General features: G+C 51.2%; 1 protein-coding gene across 1 annotated transcript; it reads left to right on the top strand.

The window, feature by feature from the left end:
* Positions 1-943: 943 nt before the first annotated feature.
* PVX_088035 (hypothetical protein, conserved) lies at positions 944-11,112 on the top strand (the record flags this gene model as incomplete). The annotated part of the gene is made up of 7 exons (XM_001613418.1): positions 944-3,514; positions 3,708-4,406; positions 4,562-4,689; positions 4,831-4,975; positions 5,119-5,846; positions 6,044-6,275; positions 6,394-11,112. 7 exons carry the CDS (start codon positions 944-946, stop codon positions 11,110-11,112), a joined length of 9,222 nt encoding a protein of 3,073 aa, XP_001613468.1.
* Positions 11,113-13,689: the final 2,577 nt, after the last annotated feature.

Raw genomic sequence — 13,689 nt, 5'->3', positions numbered from 1 at the left:
CTCGCAAGAAAATTGTCACCCTTTTGCCGAAAGCTTCCGTTTGAATCTCGCCGGGGGAGAGCAACCAGCGATCGGGGAGAACTGGAAAAAATAAATTTAAAAAGCGAACAGTTAAAAGTTAGCAAGTTACACAAATTGGGAAAGAGGGGGGACTTCCAAGTGGGGCAAAAAAGAAAAAAAAAAAAAAGAAAAAAAAAAAAAAAGAAAAAAAAAATCGACAATAAACGTGCCGGGATGAAGAAGCACATACACGCGTGGGGGGGAAATTCGGCCAAACTGCTCTGTTGCGACGAGAGCAACCCGGCGGAGGCGTCACTGGGCCCATCACACAGTACACAAGCTGCGTACACATTGGCGAAGCGGAAATTCAGTTTGGGCGCCAACTTTGAGGTGAGTGGGGAAAATTGGAAACGCCTCAAGTGGGTGGAAGAAGCATTCGCAAAGAAGCAAGCCAAAGGCGCGTAAAAATGTCCCCTTTTTTTTTTTTTTTTTTTTTTTTTGCACTTGCGAGAAAGAGAAGTGATCGCTTTTGCTTCTTTTGAAACTGATTTGTGAAAGTGGTAGTCCCGTTTTGTGTTTACGCGGGCTGCCTGAGCTGCTTCGTTTTTTCGTGGGCTGCTTCTTCACTTTTTCGTGGGTGCTTCTTCACTTTTTCGTGGGTGCTTCTTCACTTTTTCGTGGGTGCTTCTTCACTCTTTCGTGAGCTGCCCCTTTGTTCCGGGAGGAGGCCCCCCTGGCCACACCGCTGGAGGGGAGCTTTCCACGCGCCAGAGGAGTGCCTTGCCGCTCCCCGCGCGGCAAAATGAAGGGGTCGGCCTAGGGGGGAAGAGCCAGCCAGACGGCGGGGGGAGTTCCGCACAGAAGCTCCGCACAGAAGCTCCACAGGGAATCCTCCTCAGAGTAACTCCGCGGAGTAGCTCCTCAGAGCGCCCCCTGCGAAACCATGGAAGACGCCAACGACATAATCAAAGAAATAATATACCGGTCCGCGGACGAGTGCAACTGCAACAATGAGGAGCTGAACTTCCCCACCGTCATGAAGCACTTCTACGAAATGACGCGGAGGCACAGCGTGCCGAAGCAGCTCTCGGGGGAGATCCTCAACAAGCTGGTCCTCATCTGTAGAAATATAATCGAGGAGAAAGTCGCTTGTGAGTACCCCCTCAGGGTGCACCACGAGGGGGGGGAAGAAGAGGAGGAGGAGGAAGAGGAAGAAGTAGATGTCTACGATGCCGATGATGCAGATGATGCAGACGATGCAGACGATGTGGAAGACGCGCGGGACCTCGCGCGAGGGGATGGCAGCCCCCTCAGCATGCGGGACGTCTTCTCCTCCTCGCCAGATGTGTACCACTACGAACAGCGCGAGCGTTACGACTGCCTACCGGCCGGGGGGGAAGCCGTCGAGGTGTGCCGCGTGCGGCCCCGGCGCGCCGCGCGTGAGGAGGGCACCCCCTACGGAGAGTGCCTCCCCTACGGACAGGGAGCCCCCCTGGAGCAGCGCAGCCCCTACGGGCCGCTCAAAATGACCACCCTGAGGAGGAAGGGGCCCGCGGTGGAGAGCGCGCGCGTCTGCGAGCTGGGTCCCCCGAGCAGGCTGAGCATCGTGGCGTTGGCGAGTGAGCGGCCAGGGAGGGGCGGCACCACGAAGGGGAGCAGCACGATCGGAGGAACGGTGAAGGTCGGAACGGTGAGGAACACATTCAGGGGCAACCCCGCGAGTAGCGCCAAGCGCAGCGCCGACCCGAAGCAAAACGAAAAGTCCTTCATGCACAAGAATAATAGGAACCTGCTGAAGATTTACCTCAACGGGGATTTGATTTGCAATGTGTATGAGAGGCTCTGCAGGAAGGTGGCCTGGGGGGGTAGCGGCGGGGTTAGCGGCGGCGCTGGGATCGTCAGCGCTGCGGTGGACACCTCCAGTGTGCAAAGGAAGGTGAAGCGATACAACGAGGGGAACGTGTTCTTCACATTCCACACGCTGCGGAAGTTCCAGAGGCACTGGGTTTCCTACGCGAGGAAGAAGAGGGAGCTGAGGAGCAGAGCTGCCAGGCATGGCAAAGTGCACACCAGAAGGATGCTAGCCAAGTGCTATGACAGATGGCTCTACCGAAATGAGAAAAAGGTGTATGTGAAGGGAGTCCTCGAAAAGTTGCTAGAAAAGAGGAAGAAGAACCTTCTCCTAAAACACTACAATGTATGGATGTGCAAATACAAAAAGAAGAAAAAAAAAATTTTTATTTATCTCGTTCATATCTTCAGTGAGTGGAGAGCCTACGCAGAGAGGGAGAAGACGTTACAGACGGCAAAGCAAACAGTGGAAAGAAGAAAAAAAAAAAAAAAATTCTCCCTCTGGAAGGAACGATACAGGAGGAAGCTAATGAAGAAGAAAAAAAACGAGCAAATAAAAAGTGTCTACAGTAAAAACCTGGTGATCAAGTGCTACGTGCATTTTGCTTTGTTCCACAGGAAGAGGAAGAGGGAGAGGCAGTCCTTCCACTTGGTTAGCCTCCACACAAGGGAGAAGCTATCGCGGCTGTACTTCTCCCTGCTGGTTAGTCGCTATAAAGAAGAACTGCTGTTTAAGCAGTACTACGTGAGGTACCTTAAAAAGGTGAGGAAATCCCATTTGAAGAAATTCTTTGCAATCCTCAGGGGATACGTCCAAAGGAGGAGGCACCTGAAAGGGGCCTACCACCTGCTGGCAAGGAAAAATGCTACAAATGTAACTGCTTCATATTTTGCAAAGTGGGTGTCTACCCTACGTGAGGAGAGGAGAATCTCCGCCCTGCTCAGCAAGCACCTCGAAAGAAGGGCCCTCTCTCTGCAAAAAAAGTTTTTAAAAATTTTAAGAAAACACAAAGATAAATCACTCAGTCTGAAGAAGAGCTTCCTAATTCTTTATGAGAGGAGGAACCGACTCGAATTGCTTCGCACCTTCCAGCAGTGGAAGAAGCGCTACACCATCAACGCCACGCAGTATATCCTCTTGCACAGCAAATATAAGTACAAACTAATCATTCGCTGCTTCTCCCTCCTACGAGGTTACAACAGCTATAGGAAGAGGAGGAGGGGGGTAACAGAACAGATGCATAGCTACTATGCTAACCGGGTGAAGAAGAGAGCTCTATCCAGATGGACCCACTATGTGCACGTCCACCGGAGGGACATCCTGCATTACTACCATTTTAATAACCAAGGGAGTTTGTTCCTCCTCTTCATGATGAAGACCCTGCTGCAGAGTCGATTGCACTCTCCAGAAAGCAACGGGAAGACTCTCCTAGACGTCGTCAATTTTGCCAATCTAAATTTCAACGTAAATAGTTTTATGTTCATTCATAAGAAGTACCTCGTGGGGAAGGGCCTCCTCCCGAACGTGGGCACTCTCTACGAAAACGCCATGTTCGTCTACAGGTGCCTGAACATCATTTGCTCCTTCGTGCCCGCGCCCTTCGCCGTCAGCCTGCGCCGGCTGCGCCACAACCTGCCCTACCTCTGCTTCGCCCTCAAGATGGTAAGCCCTCCGCGAAGCGATCCGCGAAGTGGATCTGCGAAGCGGACATATACAGAAGATCTGCGAAGCGGACCTGTAGAGCAGACCTGTAGATCGGATCTGTAGAGCGGACCTGTAGATCTGATCTGCCTCGTGACAAGCGCGTGGTTACCCCCCCTCATGCGCCTGACCACTCCACCGCTCCCCCCCGCAGGCCATCTACAAACGCGTCGTCGACACCTGGCGCAACGAGTGCACGCGCCTCAAGCGGTTCCGGGCGGAGCGCAGCCTGAAGCTCCAAGGGCGCTGCCTCTCCCGTGTTAGAAGCCTCATAAAGAAGAAGAAAACCCTCCAGGAGGCCAAACAAAGGTATGACCATGAGAGGAAGGTCCAAATGAAAGGCAAAATCTTCTGCACCTGGCTGTCCCTCCGAATGAAGTACTACACCTTCCGCAAGAAGTTCCAATGTTATGGCATCCGAAATAGGGAAAAAAAAATGAAAAGAATTTTACAAGGCTGGATAAGTATAAGTAGGGAAAGGAGAGAGAAAAAAAAAAAAATCCTGCTCTTCTTCAAGTCGGTGCTGATGAGAAAGAAGAAGAAGCATTTCGACTGTCTGCAGCTGCATGCACATAGGAAGAGGAAAAAAAAACTTAAGGAGAAGATTGCCAAGCTGTTCTACGCGCGCAAGTACAAGCGGAGGGCCTTCAAGGCGCTCTTCGTCTACTCGAAGAACGTTCTTTTCTTTACTGCTCTTAATCGAATTGGCGAGTCGTTCTTAAAGCAGATGTGCGTCCGCAGGTGGAGGCACCTGACGAGGGCATTCCTGGAAAGGCGCCAGGAAGTGAGGGCCGCGCTCGCCCGGCAGGACTTGAAGGTCAAGCGCCGCTTCTTCAACATCTTCTTTGTCTACGTGCGGTTGCGGCATGTGCGCCGCAGGAAGGTAGTTTGCGAGAGTGACCGGCGCGCTGCCCTGGCGGCTGGACACGCGTATGCACGTTACACCTGCGTGTTGCATATGCACCGCACACTTGCACCTCACACCTGCGTGCTACTCCCCCCCCCCAGATGGCCCACCTGAAGCGCGTGCAGGCGAAGCTCCTCGCCGAGAAGTTCCTCAACCGGTGGAAGAGCTACGTCGAAATGCGAAGGAACAAGGAGGCCTTTCTCGCCAACATGATAAGCCTCTTCAGCAGGTATTTGGCGAGTGGGAGAGGGGCTCTTTTCGCATCTCCCCAGCGGAGAAGCGGTGCCGATCGGGTGCCCAGTCCATCCGTGTAGGTGTAGATGCCTCCTCGCGGACACACCCCATTGGTCGAATTTCCCCCCCTTCTTAGGAAGAAGAAGCTGAAGGTGATTAGCAAGTGGTACACGCGCTTCATCCTGAGCGTTCGCTTTGGGGAGACGGAGAGGATCCTCTCGAGGAAGGTGTGCCTGGTTTGCTTCGCGGGCCTGCTGCTCTACAGCCAGAAGATGAGGCGGGTAACTTCGGATGAGGGCACTCACGTGGAGAGAAAAAAAACAAAAAAAAACAAAAAAAAACAAAAAAAAAAATACTTAACATTTTCGCTTTCGCTAACGCGGCTGCCGCCTCACCTTGCCACCTCACATTGCCCCTCCCCAAGGTGGAGCTCTTCCTGAGGAGCCGCTCCAACGTGGTGACCTGCCAGAGGATGCTGAAGCAGTGGCGGAGACAAGCCAAGCTGCAGATAAAGAAGAAGCAAATAGCCGAGAGGAGACTAGCCGCGACGAAACAAAAGTACTTCTCTAAGTGGAAGAGCAAATTCGAAAAAGTAAGGTGCAAAAAAAAAGAGGAAATTAAAATACAGTCAGTTAGGCATCTAGCAAATGTTAACACTCTACGAAAGATGACCCACTTGTGGAGTATCAAATGCAGACAGTCTAGAAACGTTAAGCGTCTGATCCACGCGACAAACACGTTCGCAATTAGAAAGAGCAAGAGGGAAGCGTTGGTTGCAATGTACAGATGTAGCCACTACTACATCAACATACAAGTGACGCTTACCAATTTCTTAGTAGAGAAGAAAGACAGAATGAAAAGAAACATATGGGACACCTTAAAACGTAATCGGAGCAACAGAGTGAGGCACAGGAAAGCTACCCACTTCTTCTGCTCCATCCTAAAATCCAAAGCCTTCGCAGCTTTGCAGCAACACCGACAGAGACAAGCAACACTCAGGAGGGGGTCCCAGATGCTCACTCTCAACCGGAAGAGGAAATACTTCAGAGCTTTGCTCCACTTTTTTGAGTTTGTCAAAAGGGCCAAATTTGGTTTCTTTTCCGTTAGGCTTAATGGGGAAAGTAGACTGCGCCGCCAGTTCTTCCTCGCTTGGTAAGGCCCCCAATTGGCGGTGAGGGGGGGGAGAAGTCTCCCCGTTGCTGTGTTCGCGTGTTTTTCGCGTTTATGTCGACCCCATCAAGTGTGCCCTCTCTTACTCCATTTTCGGTGGCCCCCTTTTCTGCACCCTTCACCACCCCCTTTTTTCTGCCTCTTTACACCCCCCTTTTCTGCCGCTTCCCCCCCTAAAGGATGACCTTCCTGACGAAGCGCAAACAGGAGAGGAAGACCGCCCGTGCCATACGGAGACAACGGGCGAACCGAATAAAGGGGGCCATCTTCTTCCAAATTAAGAGAAGAATCAACCGGAAGAGGTACCTCCTTCTTCTCCTACACAGGATGGAGGAGCTCATCCAAGGGAAAATGTACCACCAGGGTTTTTACAAAATAAGGGCGCACAGGAAGATCGTGCTCATCCGCGAGGTTCGCATGAGAGGGGCTTCTCCCCCCGGGTGGGGGATCTTCCAGGAAGTGGAAGCGATGAGTAACTTGGCCGTTTTGCATCTCCACCATTTCTCCATCTCTTGCCCCCCATATGCAGAAAATCCTTTCGAAGCTGCAAAGAGACAGGCATGAAAAAACGATGAGGAAGGCCTTCCAATCGCTCAGGGACCGACTAGCCAAAAGTAAAAGGACTCAAGTGGAAAAGGACTTGACCCACCGCTTCTACACCAAATTGATGAAGAAAAAGTATTTCCGTTTCATTTGCCATATGTCTACCCATTTGTCCATGAGGAGGGACACCCTCCTGCTCAGAGCGGATGCCAACCGCGTGTCTCACGCTCGAAAAAGGTTTTTCCTTTCGTGGAAATCCTTCGTGAAGAGGAGAAGACTCCACAAGGAGCTTTACAATGCGGTGAAGCTACAGAAGAAGGCTCGCGTCTTCATTACGCTGCTACACGTGAGGGCCCAAAATTGCTACCGTAAAGTGGCCTTACTGCGGAGGATACACGCGCTGGTTTACCCCCCCCGGGGCGGTATCCCCGCGTTTGAGGAGATCCTCGGAGGTGGGCAGCCAGGAGCGTACCCGCTCAGCTACAATGTGGGAGACTCACCCGATTTGGACTGCTCCTCCCGAGGAAGTGAAGAAAACGGTGGAAGTGTTATACGCGGTGGAAGAGAGCGGCACCACCCCGCCCGTGATGACGCAACCACTGGGGAGCCTCCAACCAGCTGGAGCACACGCCAACAAGCTAACACACTCATTGCGCTGAACCGAATGCACATACAGATGGGATGCAGGGGAAAGAAAAACTACCCTTATAGGGAAAAACCACCGAAGAGACAAAACAGCCATTTTTACATCTACCAAAGGGAATGCCATTCTCTAAAAAGCACCCCCATGAACAGACTAATGCTTCTCTACCTCCTCATGAGCGACCTCCACAACGTCAATGTCTTTTTCGCTCACTTTAAGAAGAATTTTAATTTTTTGTATCATTTCTTTTTTAACTTCCTCTCCCTCAAAATGAAGAAATTGCTTCTGAAGCTTTTCAAACGTAATCGCAGATTTAGTTTTTTCCGAGCTGCTTATACAGAGGACGCCGACTTGAGGGGCAACTTTAAAATGTTGCTGCTGATTTATTACCTGCTGGGGGGGTCTGTGCCCCCGGGGGGGGGCTCCCACGAAAGCAGGGCTCTCCAGATTTGCGCCGCGGTTCGCGCCTTCCTCGGGGGGGGGGAGGCAGCCAGAGCGGCGAAGGCGGTCAACGAAGCGAAGGAGGCCAACGTGACACACACTGCAGAGCGAGTGTACCCCCCAGGGGGGGGCAAATCCCCAACGGCCAGCAGCAGCGAGGGAGACACGTCCCTCTCCTCGCGGAGCTCGCGAAGCGGGGCCTCCTCCGTGGGGGCGAACAACGCAATGAAGTGTGCCCCAATGAAGTGCACCCCCGTGAAGCGTACCCCAATGAAATACACCCCCGTGAAGTGCACCCCCATGAAGCGCACCCCCGTGAAGTGCACCCCCATGAGGCACCTAACGAGGGACATTCCCAATTTTGTCGCCGCCCTAAAGAGTGGCATAGCAACCCGGTTTAGGGAACCCGCCCTCAGTGTGCACTTCTCCCTAATGTGCCGCCTACGTAGAGAGCAGCTAATCAGATTGCACCTCTTCTTCAGCAGAGTTAAGAGATCCACGCGGTGGTGGAAGCAGTACAGCCTAGTGAAGAGCCAACATAAGAAGGAAGACAGCAAAAGGGTAGCCACTCTGGAGAGAAAAAAAAACCGCGAAATGGTAGAAAATTTTTTTGGAATATGGGTCCTATCGTTCAACTGGAAGGTGAAAGAAATAAAAACAAAAAGAAAGCAAATTTTGAAGAAGCACATCCGACTGTTGTTTTCCTACTGGCATGGGCTAATCAAAGTGGGCACCTACGATAAAGAGAAATTTTTAAAACTTAAGGAGCGAGTCGAGAGGAGGGTGAAGAGGGACCACCTGCACAGATTCATATCGGCTCATCTTTCTAAGACAAGTGAAAAAAGGAACTTCTCCACTGTAATGAAGCGAAGCAATGAAAAGAGAAAAAAAACGTTCTTCTACGTGTGGCTGTTGCTATACCGCTATGAGCAGAAGGGGTGTCTGGTGCGCTCTCGCATGCAGAGGAGAGTGCTGAGGAGCCACTTCAACTCCTGGCTTGCCACCTACGCGAAGAAGCAAACTTACCTGCTTCTCATTCGCACGTTAAATGAATACCTGTTTAGGAGGCTCTTCTCCCACGTGGTGCAAAAATTTAAATATTACAGTTTTATTAAAGGGAGAGCGGTCGCCACGATGAAGAGGTGCCTGCTCGTGCACTACAACCTGGTTAGGCGAAACGTAACGATTGCCAAGCTGCAGATTTACATCTGTGCCTCCGTCCGGTTTACCCTAATGAAGCGCCTGTTTGGGCTCTGGAGCGTCAAGCACAGGAAGAGGAAAAACTGTAGAGAGAGCTACCACACCATTGTGAAGGGGAAAAAACGCGTCTTCTTCCACCAGTGGGTTAAGCACCTCCTCGGCAATAGGCAAATGCAGGAGGAGAAAATAAAAAAGTGGCACTCCCTTTTTGTGAGGAGGTTCTTCTCCCAATGGATGACGCATCATCATTATGAGAAGGTCAAAAGGAGGAGAAAAAAAAAAACACTACAATTTTACTTTCACCATTTGAGGAGAACATACCAGGTGAGTCTCTCCCTTAGGGAGTACATCAGGAAGGCCCACCTCGGGGTGAAGCGGAAATTCTTTTCCATCCTGAGGGAGCACAAATTCGTGAGGGTTAACAAGAGAAGGATCAATTTGTACTGTGAGCAGCTCTGGGGGAAGACCCTCTTGCGGAGGTGCTACTCCCTCTGGGTGGATCATTACCGAACGGGTAAACGTATGAAGAGGGTGGAGAGCAGGCTGACCCTCTTGAGGACCATCCAGCTGCTGAGAGGAAGTCTCACCGGGTGGCTACTACACACACATAAGAAGAAACAGTTGCGCGAAATTCACAACGTAATAACAATTCGGAGGAGCAAAGCAGCTCAAACGGTATTCTACAGGTGGAGACGTCTCCACCAATTTGCCACGAGAAGGAGGAAGAGATGCACGCAGAAGTTTTTCCTCACATGGATTGGCAATTTTAAATTATGTATATTTCTAAACCGGTTAAATGTGTACGTGTGTAACATCTACGCGAGGAACGTCTTCCGTTTCTTCTTCCACTTGAGGAACATGAGTGAGAAATATAATCGCCTCTCCCGGGGAGACTTCCCTTTTGTGAAAAGGCAAATGGGGTACGCGCTTGCCCGCAGAACGGAGCTGCTATCCCTCGGATTTAGCGCGCTGAACGTTTATGCCCATCGCTGCAAAGAGGTGAGACTCAAATTGGAGACCTTCATAACGGGGAAGGAGGACCAACTGAAGAAGCGCCATTTTGCCCTACTGCTAAGGTACCAAAAAAAAAAAAAAAAAAAAATGCACCTACACAACTTGCTGCTCAGGTACACGATAGAGAGGAAATTTCGAAAGTGCAAAACCGTCTTTTTCATTCTCACCAACGTGTTTTTTTATGAAAACCATCTGCGGTTGTGTGAAAGGACCATTCAGTGCCGCACACAGAGGAGGACCTTGCTGGGCTGCCTACACAAGTGGACTCGCTTTAAAAATTATTCCAAAGAAAATGAGTACCTCCAAAATCTGAGCAGTCACTTCCTAACGTTTAGGAGAAAATCTGAGCTCATCATTTCTCTTAAACATTTCTATGTTGAGCGTAAGTGGATGAATTACTGCGAGTATAATTCGCTCGTATACTACAAGAGCATTCAGGAGAGAATGGCAGCTCGGGTGGTCACCCACTGGCATAGAAACTCCCTCCTTGCTCGCCGCCTCACCGAGAAGGGCCACCAGATTGAGCAAAAACGCGAGCGTAATGTTGTGAAGAAGTTTTTCTTCCTCCTCATCTTTTCCATCAACAAAATGAAGATAGTAAAAAAAAATTTCGCCATCGTCCGCTTTAAGAGGGAGAAAGTAATAAAACAGAGCATCATCAACTCGATGCGGAGCGCCACTTTGGCCTGCTCTGACCACTTGGACCGCGTCGACGAAACGATCAGACAAAAGAGGCAGGCGCGCTTCGCTAGGGCCTATGGCCTGCCCTTCCTCAGACTGCTTATGAAGAAGAAGAACCTCCGCAAAGCCCTCCTCCATGCCAAACGCAGAAATGAAGACGCCCTCGCCAAAAAATACTTTTACTCTCTCATTTATAAATACGTCACCAACGTGAATCACTATAAATACTACTACTACAATAAGTACCTCTCCCTCTGGAGGTACTTCGTGGTGATGGGCGCCGCGGGGCGGCGGCCGCAGGGGGGGGGCCACGCCCCCTTCGCGGGCCACTCCGACGAACAATCGGATAACCCATCAGACGGTCAATCGGATAACCCATCAGGCGGTCAATCGGATAACCCATCAGACGGTCAATCGGATAACCCATCAGACGGTCAATCGGATAACCCCTCCGATGGTCAATCGGATAACCCCTCCGATGGTCAATCGGATAACCAATCGGATAACCAATCCGATGGCCCCTCCGAGGAGAGCAAATCGGACGTCTCCTCCGAGTACTCCCTGACCTCCGCGCTGGGCCTGCGCAAGGGGGAGGCGAAGGGGGGCAAAGGAGACCTCCCAGAATATGCCAACCTGGGCTCCCTTAACAGCTCCATCGCGTCCTCCGAAACGAAGGAGGAGAGCGACACGTCGGGCGTCGCCGCGGTGGGGGAGGCCAAGTTGTGAGGCGCCTTACCCGCGCAGCGATCTGCAGGCGTGTTTGCACGGGATTGTGCCGTTGTGTGGGTTTTTTTTGTTTCGTTCGTCTGGTCCGTTGCATAACCCCTTGTCTGGCCCGCTGTCCGGCCCGTTTTCTAACCCTTCGCCAACTCCTCATTCTAGCACACCCATTTTTGTCCACCGTGCCCACATGTACGTCACTGCCTTTCCCACCCCTTCTGATGCAAACCTCTTTTTTTTTTTTTTAATTTTTTTTGCGTGAACAAAAGGAGTCTTACCCTGTAGGGGGGCGTGTACCTTCTTCTGCGTGGCGGAGTGCGTCCGCCCCTCCTTCTTAACCGCCAGCATGGCCACCCACATAGCAGGGAAACACAATCAGCATACTTCCGCGCGGTGGGATGCAACACACAGTTTTCTTTGGCAAAAGGAGGTGTCCGCGTAACCTCAGAAGGGCTCCCTTTTTTGAGTAATCATTTGGCGAAGCCTATTTCGGATGGGACACAACCCCCCCGATGAGGCCTTTTTCTCCACCCGTTTTGCACTCAACGTGGGAATACAGCCTTTACAAAAAAAAAAAAAAAAAAAAAAAAAAAAAAAATATATAAACATAAATATAAATTCGCGAGGACCCCCAAGGTTGGCAAGTTCGCCGCACGGAATGGCTATCCCTTATCCCTTTATGTGCTTACATCGCTGCACAGAAAAGGGCGAACCGGGGGATTGCGTCTATTTGCTGCTTTGTTCTTTTTCCTTTTGCTGGGGGGTCACCATCCCACTACGCGGATTTTATTATGTTATACTTTGCTATGTTTTATTTTTCTTCCCTCCCTTTGCTACCTATCACACTCGGTCTCCTGCACAAAATGGGTAGCCCCCCTCCTAGCGCGCCTGGATCTCCCCCTTCGGTTTAGCTCCCACCGAAGGGGAAGACACACCGCATGTGCACGCAGATAAGTATGCGTGAGGAGGGGGCACCTACACTGCTGAGGGGCTACATGCGGGAGGAATAAACACACGTGTAGGGGGGTATGCATAACATGGGGGGGAAAAAAAAAAAAAAAACAGTGCCCGAAGGGTGACACGGAAAAGGGAACTCGCGAAGGGGAAAGGGAAAACTTCCAAACAGAGCAGCGTGTAACTTGCTCAGTTGGTAACTGTAGAACAGCTGCTGCACAGGTTATGCGTTTTTTTTTTTTTTTTTTTTTTTTTCTTCCCCAGCACATCCTTCACCTTAAGCGAATGGAACAAAAAAAATTTCTATGGCGTACGCATAAGCACTTTTTTCCCCCGCGTGTGGATGGCCAAACTGTTTTGTCCCCTTGGGAACACTCGGGCGTTTTGTGCAATTGGCTTACGCGGTGTAGATTTTTTTTTTTTTTTTTATTTCCCCCTCTACGGATTTCGCGATACCTTTGTTTTACTCATTCGCGCGCCCGTTCGTTCGTTCGCCCGTTCGTCCGTTCGTCCTACCGCTTGCTGTTTGATCTTTTGCTCGTGCAGCCGTTTCATCGCACGATTGAGGTCACCCGTGGACGAATCCTTTTTTTATAACTCGCAGGGGTGTGCTTCTTCCTTTTTTACCCACCTCTTTGTGCCTGGGGCAGACGCGCAGGCCACATTGACCTGAGCGCGTGCAGGTGTTTGCAAACGTGTGTGTAATGTTTCCGCGCGAGTTACCGGCGCACACTTGTAGAGCGGCGGGCCGCGTGGAGGGGCCTACCAGATGGGCGGTTCCTCCTAACAGCGCTGCATTGATGTGTGTATAATTTAACGGGAGTTGCTGCGTCGGAGCGACTCCTTTGTGGCGACCCCCTTGTAGTCACCCCTGTGCATCCCTGCAGGGAAGGGGGACCAGCTCGAGCCAAACCGAGACACCACACATGTGTACATGTGGGAGCATAAAAATATTTCCTCACTTTCCTTCCTATTTGCATCCCATCTGTTAAGGCTCACCTGCTCACAGGAGTAGTGCTGAGCCCTGCGTCTGAACCACCGTCGGGTGTCTACCTCGGCGAGTGCAGACAGCATCCACGTCTGTAGAAGCACCAGAAAGGGTGGCCCCCGATCGACATTTCCACCAGGTGTTGTAAACCGAATTGTATTTTTGCCACTAACTTTGTGAAGACCCCTTTTTTGTAGACCACCAGAAGATGCTCCTGTGCCAGCTGGGGAAGTGACCATGCCACTGATTGGGTGGACGCTCTCCTCTTTGCTACACTGCGTGCCCCACCACCCCTCCAAGTGAGCGTTTTCATTCAATTTGATTGTGTTGCGTTCACCTGAGTTGAAGTAATTTTTTTGTTTCTCTGTGGTGAGAGGGGAGGAGGAAACAGAGGAGGAAAAGGGGGAAGATAAAGAGGAGGACTACTCCTTCCACCCGAGAGAGGGAGCTACACCGGGGACACTCCCCAATTGGCTTCGCCCCTTTTGACTTCTCCCCTTTTGAGGAATCATCGACTCAGTGCTGACGTGTGGACGCCCTCGCTAGGACCCCTCCCCCCAGGCGACACCGAATAGCGAAAGGGTAATCCTCCCAACGGTGACGCGCTGACGCGGTGATGCGGAGATTCGCGCGATGAGCAC

This window comes from Plasmodium vivax, chromosome 1 (genome assembly GCF_000002415.2).
Source record: "Plasmodium vivax chromosome 1, whole genome shotgun sequence".
NCBI lineage: Eukaryota > Apicomplexa > Aconoidasida > Haemosporida > Plasmodiidae > Plasmodium > Plasmodium vivax.
The sequence above is the reverse complement of the archived record's forward strand: the minus strand, read 5'-3'. Positions and strand labels throughout refer to the sequence as shown.